Consider the following 8,588-nt stretch of genomic DNA (forward strand, 5'->3'; position numbering starts at 1 on the left):
CAGATACATGTATCTGTAGTAATTCAAGAAATACTCAATTCTCTCATAAATAATTACAACTCATACCCTCTTTATTAAGGTTGATAATTTTCGCTTAACTGATATAAATCAGTATCATATATTGTATTGGTATCATTAAGGCTGATAATTTTGCTTAACTGATACTAAATCAGTATATATATACTGTATTGGTATCATTAATGTTTCTTGTTAAAAAATTAGTCATTAGGCAATATATAATTTCAGCATATATAATAAAAAAATGAGTATTGTTGTATAGAATATGTATTCCTATAACATATGTAAAAAAAAAGTACTGTATCATTACTATATATTTTATGTATAATAAATATATAATCAATATATAATAAGTGTATAATGTATATACGCTAATGATACACATATTATACAATTCTTACACACTATATATTTAGGAAAAATTACATGGATAAACAAACATATACTAGTTAATTAGTTAGCATAACTATAGTTTAATTAAATTACCATTCACCACTAATTTACATTCATAATTATGTGGCCAATGTCTAGAATTTGTATAATTCATATTTCTAATTGTATAAATTCAGAATTTGTATAATCCGGTTCCTAATTGTATAAATTCAGAATTTTCCTAATTGTATAGATCCAAAATTTATTTATACTTACCCCTATCTTGTATATAATTATCATGTTGATACATTTGATTTGTATAAGTTCTAAAAATTCCTAAATATATAAATACAGAGTTTGTATATACTTACCTTGTTTGTATATTGACAAATGAATTATACAAATGGTAATATCCATAGCAAATGAAATTATAGCTATATTTATGAAATCTCATCGTATATTTATACACAAGTGAGAACAAATAGAGACCTTCAAAAAAATTATCCAATCAAATATGTACCAAAAGATCATAGATCTGACGAATTCGTGGTGTTTATAGGTGAACTGGATGAAAACTTTAACATAAATATTGTATATTATGAAGATAATTATCATTTATACTTATAATATATTTATATATAATTTTAATGCATATTATAAAAAATAATTTATAGAACACATATAATACAAATTTTATTGATGAATAATATATTTATCACACATTTTAATACAATTGTAATATATTGTGTCATTCTTGTCAAACAAACATAATATATTTATAATATATCTATATTGCATGCATGATTTACTTTTAATACATAGTGCAAATTTGATATTACTCCCTCTGTACACTTTAAATTGTCATAATAAGACCATGCACAACGCTTAAGAAAATTTAATAAGAGGTGCGAATAATATAACCATATTATCAAATATCAATCATTATGAAAACAATTGTTAATTATTAAGGGTAGAATTGGAAAAAAATGACTAATTGTTTCTTGGTTGTTTTAATTGACAATATGTTTGGGACAACTATTTTTAGTATACCTGACAATTAAAAGAAACAGAAAAAAAAAAAAACTATGTATAACTATAAATAGTACTACAAATAAAAATTATCACTAAAATCAATAATTATTTATTTTAAAAAATACTCAAAATGCTAAGTTGCCATCACATTTTTTCATTTATTTACATTTTGATAGACAAAAAATGAATACATGATGAAATGTTAATTGAGGTAATCAGGTACGTCATTGTTGCTAAAAATAAAAATTGAACTCTATACTTTCTTCACCGTTGCTTTCCATTAAATGCTTTCTTCTTTGTTAACTACTTCATTTATCCTAATTTATATCACATCTTTTTCAATTTTATAGAGTTAAATAAAGAGACTTTTATAGCACAAATTTATTTATACACCTTTTACATAATTTAAATTATTAATTAACGTAATTTATAATACTTTTATATATTTTTAATTATATAAATTATTTTTAAAAATATTAAATGTTGCATGTCTGAATTCACGATCATATAAATTGGAGCAGATGAAGTAAGTACTAATACTTTTGTCTCAATCTATTTAATTTGGTACTCTTTTTAGTTTGTTTAAAAAAAAGTTATTTTTTTATAATTCAAAATAAATTTTAACCACGTAAATATCTAAAATTTGTTTTTTTATTTATATTGAGAGGGAAGGAGTACTTTTCATTTAATTTAAAGAAGAATTATTTACATCATTGCTCACAAAAGCAACAAAAAGAAACCATGTTCTAGTTTCCATAGGTAGAGGAATAGCCCATGGTTTTCATTCACATAGTAAAACAACTAGTGGCTTACAAAATTTTGATTATTTTTTTTCAACTTGTTCAAACTTTAATTCAATTATTGTTTGTACCACAAGAAATGGCTTTTCATCAACATGAAAGGTTTAGCCCTTAAACTACTATAGCTAGTAGTATATATACACATACACATAAATGTTAACTTCCATAAGTAACAAATTAAGTTGAGTTCCCTTATATATTTTTATTGTAAAGTTTGATCATCAATTATGAGTAGCTTTAGTGAAGAACAAGAAGCTTTGGTAGTCAAGTCATGGGGGTCTATGAAGAAAGATGCTGGTGAATGGGGTCTCAAATTCTTTCTCAAGTAGGCACACTATAACTATTTATGTTCTTGTTTTAATTTGTTTATCTTATTTTTTTTTTAATTCATTTTAAAATAAATGTCAGTTATCTCCGTGATACGTACGCTTAGGATAATAAGATTAAAGGATATTTTGATCTGTTCAATCTACATAATGTTAACAAAAAGACTATAAGATTAAAATAATTTCTTAAAACTCCGTACAATTCAAATATAGATAAATAAATTAAAACAAAAAAGTATATATTATGACTTATTCTTTTGGATATTTGCTGAATAATATAATTAGATGAATTTATTGATGATTTTCAGGATATTTGAAATAGCACCATCGGCAAAAAAGTTGTTCTCATTCCTCAAAGATTCAAATGTGCCATTGGATCAAAATCCTAAGCTCAAAGTTCATGCTAAATCTGTCCTTGTCATGGTAACTACCATGCCATTACTACTATTTTACTCTGTTCCTTCGTCTCAATTTAAGTATCTTATTTTTTTGTTTTATTTCAAAAATAATAAAAGAGTGCATTTTGCTATGTTTAATAAGCTTACAATTCAAATATCTTAAGAGACAAGTTTAAAATCATAAAATGTGACCCATCTTTTTCTGCATCCCATATGACATGCTTCTAGATCACAAGATTGAAATACATTTTGATGCGTTATTATATATTTTTAATCTAAGGTTATAATAAAATTATTACAGCTTAATGATATATACCTTTGATCTATAGTGACAATATTTATTTTTCTTCATAATTAATTTGTTTTTTTGGCAGACTTGTGAAGCAGCAGTTCAACTTAGAAAAGCTGGAAAGGTTGTGGTGAGGGATTCCACTCTAAAAAAAATAGGTGCTACACATTTCAAGTATGGTGTGGTTGATGAGCATTTTGAGGTATATATAATATTAATAATAATAATATTATAAACCTTCTTAGTATATTTGAATATACTTTTGGGCATACCAAATTTATTATTTTTATAATAAAGGTTCTAGATCCTACTTATAAGATTATACTGCGTATATATGTTATTATTGTATCATCTTGACTAGCATTGGAAATGATATGTGTAAGATATAGTGTCAGAGAAATGAATTTTGAATTTGACTCAATCCGAAAAGCTAGCATAAGAGATGATGATTGTCCAAGTCATATAAAGAGACCACTTTGATCCTCGATAGACTCCTCAACCCCCCACCCTTCACGTCCTGGATATTTGGAGCATGTGTAAAAATTGAATTAAGATGAGTCCTGCTGTGATATCATGTTTTAAAAAAAATGAATCTTGAGCCTAATTTAGTCCTTAAAAATTAGCCAAAAGTGAAAATTGCTCGATCTGTATAAAAAGCACACCCATCCCTTTAACCATCAATGTGTGACTCTTCACTTAGAGTCTTTAAAACTCTAGATAAAACAAATTAAATAGTCATTCAATTTGGCAAGTTGTCACAAAAATACATATGTTGGAAATTAAAATTCTATTATTTTGGTTGACAGGTAACAAAATATGCCTTGTTGGAGACAATAAAAGAAGCAAGTCCAGAAATGTGGAGTGTTGAGATGAAGAATGCATGGGGAGAGGCGTATGATCAATTGGTTAGTGCTATCAAGACTGAGATGAAGTAGCTAACCTTCAAAATACAATAAAATAAATAAATTTACATCCTCTTGTATAACGACAACAATAACATTAGTCTTGTAAATGGGGTCTGAAATCGAGAATATAATGTATGCATATCTTATTTCTATTTTTTATGGAGTAGAAGGACTGATTCCGATTAACTATCGGCTCAAAATATTTTGTATTACTTTCAAAGTTTTGTAATCTAATTTGTGTGCTATGTCTTTTGTATATATGTATGGATTATTTATTTTTTGCATTTTTGTATACATTATCTAAGGAATTAATTTGGTGTATGAATTTTATTTTTCTAGGCATGTATCAAAGGAATTAATTTGAAAAATAAGGCAAGTAATAACCTTCTCTATAAAAAAAATTGTTTTTAACTATTAATGCACCTAAGATAAATCCTTTAATTAGGTGTAAGGCAAAAGTATTCATTACCCCTGAACTTGAAGATTTTTATTCGGTGTACACCTAAATTATATTCCGTTTTAATTACCTTCGAACTTGTTTATTCCTCCATCATGTACACCTTTTTTGTCCACCTACTCCTATTGTGATTACACGCGCGCGACAACTGACAAAAGTGGTGATGTGAATTTCCACCTGGATAAATAAGTCACCTAGATAAATTAATATGACAAAAAATAAATATCAAACCTTCTCACCTTCTCACCCAAAACTTTTGGACTAAGCTTCTCACTAAAACTTTCGGACTAAACCCGAAAATCTTCAAGAAATTAATATTTAGTACTGGAGAACTCAGATTAAATGCCAGCACAAGACTTTTATTGTTGAGAATAAAACAAATTAATTTTGGATTAAAAAAAATCAATGGGGAGTGGGGTTGTTTCTGTAAAAGTATCTTGAAGAAGATGAGTTGCAGGGGAGGATGCGGGGTTGCAAGGGAGGGGATAGGGTGCTGCAAAATAGATTTTAAAATAATTAAAATAATTAGATAAAATGCTACATGTCATTTATTCATTGGATAGTTTTTCTTAAATTTAAAATTCATTGTTTAAAAGTTATTTTTGAATAAGGGTTGATTTCGCGAAACTCCTTCTGGATTTAGTTTTTCTAGACGTGAAGTTGGTTGATTAAATTTTAAATTTGTCTGAAATTCTTACCAAGTAAGTGTTAATCTTTGTTTCCTTTACTTTTCATTTACATTTTGCCCTATTTTTCGTTTAAAATATGTTAAATATTAAAGAAAAATGGAGATTTTACGTTTTTTACCGTTGTAGCTTTATGATGTGGCAAAAAATCACCTCCTCACGCGCCTAATAGAGTGTGTTGTCAATTTCTACATCAGGTGGACGATAAAAATATACGCGATGGAGAAATAAATAAGTTTGGGGGTAATTAAAATAGAATATAATTTTAGTGTACAACGAATAAAAGACTTTAAGTTCAGTGGGTAATGAATACTTTTGCCTTAGGTGTACTACATCTATGTATTAGGTGACTTTTTGTGCTTCAGCATGTATTAGGTGTACTATATCTATCTATTAGGTGACTTTTTGTGCTTCAGCAATATTGGTCAAATATGCTATGCTACAATTTTGTAAAATAATCCAAGGACAGTGATGAGTTGGAGCAGGTCAGTAGAATCCAAAGGGTTTAATTAAGGAGATATGATTGTTCCTTTCTTAATTGCAGATGTTACATGTTTGAACCTTGGATATGTAAAAATCTTTAGTAGAGAATGTGTCCCTCAGAGTCTTACACGATGCAAATTCAAAATAGTCGAACTCTAATATAGATATCAGACATCGGGTGAGAAACCAAAAAAAAAAAAAAATCTCATTTTGAGCATTTTTGGTTGAAATTAGGTTTCGAATTTTCAACAAGTTTGACATAATATTTTGAAATTTGTTACTTTCTGTGTCCTAATTTAGATGACTCACTTTTCTTTTTTAAGCAATTTAAAAAGGAAAATTTTTCAAAATGTCAATATTTTAACATTTAATAGGCCCTTTAGCCACATTTTCAATATTTATTAAAAATGTCAATATTTCTTTTGTTATAGAGCTAATTATGTATTTTTTCATTTATTTTATTTTAAAGAATACAATTAGTTAATAGCATCAAGGAGAAAATCACGGGAGAGAATATTTTAAAAACTTTTAAACTGAGATTTAAATTGAGAGATATTGAGATACATTGTGAGTACAGAAATACAAACTTTTTATGGCATATCGTTAGAATGAATGCAAATAAAAAAGAAATACAAACAAAAATTATGTATTATTCCAGATAATTAGCTAGAAAGATACTATTATGAACTACTAACTTTGTATCCACTACCGAGGTTGAATACAATTTGATGACCAAAGTACAAAATTAGTAGGCATAGTTAAAATAAATACAAAATAAGAAGCAATATAACAAAAAATATGTTATATTTCACATAATCCCCGCAAAATAATATTATGTACTACAAAAATTGTATCTAAATATGCCTTGTTGGAGACAATAAAAGAAGCAAGTCCAGAAATGTGGAGTGTTGAGATGAAGAATGCATAGGGAGAGGCCTATGATCAATTGGTTAGTGCTATCAAGACTGAGATGAAGTAGCTAAGCTTCAAAATCCAATAAAACAACAACAATAACATTAGTCTCGTAAATAGGGTCTGAAATCGAGAATATGATGTATGCATATCTTATTTCTATTTTTTATGAAGTAGAAGGATTGTTTCCGATTGACTATTGGCTCAAAATATTTTGTATTTCTTTCAAAGTTTTGTAATCTAATTTGTGTGCTATGTCTTTTGTATATATGTATGGATTATTTATTTTTTGCATTTTTGTTTTCATTATCAAAGGAATTAATTTTGTGTATGAATTTTAACTTCTAGACATGTATCAAAGGAATTAATTTGAAAAATAAGGCAAGTAATAACCTTCTCTATAAAAAATTGTTTTTAATTATTAATGCACCTAAGATAAATCCTTTAATTAGGTGTACTATATCTTTGAATTAGGTGACATTTTTGCAGCAATATTGGTCAAATATGATATGCTACAATTTTAACTTATTACCCCAAATCCCAATAGATCATTGAATTATAAACAATTATATTTGACATAAGTTTTAAAGGTTAATTTTCTGTCTATTTTTATGCGTTCAATATTGACTGAAATTTTAATATCATGGTTGAGCATGCATATATATATTACTATATAAGAAGAGGGAATAGCAGGTAGCAGACCGTCAACACGTCTTCTTTATCCCATGAAAAAAAGTGAAATTCATTTAATATTTCAATTGTAAACTTACTTTCTTAAGATCCTTTATAAGATGGGGTCATGAATATATTTTATGAGCTCATTTATATTTTATATTTATCATGTTTATTTTTATTATTTATGTTAAATTTATTATAGTTAATTCTTGAAATTCTATCGACGAAATAGCACAAATAAATATTACGAATTTCAAATAATAATGATTGGGCATGTGCGAAGCATGAGCTCCATCAACGTGTGTGATTCCCGAAATTTCTACAATAGCTTGAGGATTTTTTTGTCCATTACTTTTATTTTATAGCTTCTAATGTTCAGCTTGTTGCAACTTTTATGACTTTTTTGGAATTCTCTGACATAATTAACCTTTGGTTACCTCATTTATTGTGCTTACTAGTGATACTTATTATGGGTCGCACTCAACTCTTTCCCTTCACTTTTAAGCTTCAGCAAAACAATTCTAATATAGAACATCTCTCTGTATAACTTTTTTTCGGTAAAATTTATTATTTCCTCCGGCCCAATTTATATGGTTCATTTTGAATTTTAAAATTTAAATAAGTCTATCTTTGATCATAAATTTTCATACATTTTTAAAGTTTTCCGATTATCGATTATTGTAACTTATAGTACTTTTATGTAGTTTATAAATATATAAATTTCATTTAAAAAAATTGAAGATGTCATGCGCAAATTCTCGATCAAACTTAATTGTTTGACTCTCAAAAAGTAAAATGTGTCACATAAATTAAGACAGAGGAAGTAATTGATTTTATTTGAAAATGCAAAACTAATTTTACATTATATTTCGAATTTTTAAAAAATAACTTATAGTTTGTTTGTTTGCTCACTTTTAAAATAGCATTATATTCAAATATAAATATTATCCACATATTATAAAGGAAAACTTGCATAGATATCCTCTATTAAGAAAATGTTTATCACTGATAGCAATAAGATATTCTTTTCACTAGACACTTATAATACATTTATAATACAATTTTAATACTTGTTAGAGAGAATAGCTTATAAACGCATATGATATACATTTTATTTATGGATAATACATTTATTATACACTTTAATACACTTATAATATATTTATAATACAGTTTTAATACATGTTAGAGAGAATAATTTATAAACACATGATACAAAATTTATTTTTGGATAT

The 8,588-nt window shown here is 26.6% G+C and overlaps 1 protein-coding gene across 2 annotated transcripts; it reads left to right on the plus strand.

Moving 5' to 3' along the window:
- The first annotated feature begins 2,314 nt into the window (after nt 1-2,314).
- On the plus strand, nt 2,315-6,946 carry LOC125824337 (non-symbiotic hemoglobin 1). Of its 2 annotated transcripts, XM_049503700.1 has the most exons (5): nt 2,393-2,547; nt 2,857-2,971; nt 3,321-3,437; nt 4,042-4,125; nt 6,701-6,946. In XM_049503700.1, the coding sequence occupies exons 1-5, from the start codon at nt 2,450-2,452 to the stop codon at nt 6,743-6,745; spliced, it is 459 nt and encodes a 152-aa protein (XP_049359657.1). In that variant the 5' UTR covers nt 2,393-2,449; the 3' UTR covers nt 6,746-6,946. The 2 variants fall into 2 exon arrangements, with proteins under 2 accessions (XP_049359656.1, XP_049359657.1); XM_049503699.1 differs by lacking the exon at nt 6,701-6,946 and having other exon boundaries at nt 2,315-2,547; nt 4,042-4,424.
- The last annotated feature ends 1,642 nt before the right edge of the window (nt 6,947-8,588 follow it).

The sequence above is a fragment of the Solanum verrucosum genome, unplaced genomic scaffold, assembly GCF_900185275.1.
Source record: "Solanum verrucosum unplaced genomic scaffold, falcon-dt-bn FXZP01000022.1, whole genome shotgun sequence".
NCBI lineage: Eukaryota > Viridiplantae > Streptophyta > Magnoliopsida > Solanales > Solanaceae > Solanum > Solanum verrucosum.

What these genes read in the sequence shown, in the direction of transcription:
- LOC125824337 (XM_049503699.1), top strand. Translation starts at nt 2,450, where the DNA reads ATGAGTAGCTTTAGTGAAGAACAAGAAGCTTTGGTAGTCAAGTCATGG. An exon ending in CTAAATCTGTCCTTGTCATG is followed by an intron (nt 2,972 to 3,320) that starts GTAACTACCATG and finishes TTTTTTTGGCAG; the next exon opens with ACTTGTGAAGCAGCAGTTCA. An exon ending in TGGTTGATGAGCATTTTGAG is followed by an intron (nt 3,438 to 4,041) that starts GTATATATAATA and finishes TTTGGTTGACAG; the next exon opens with GTAACAAAATATGCCTTGTT.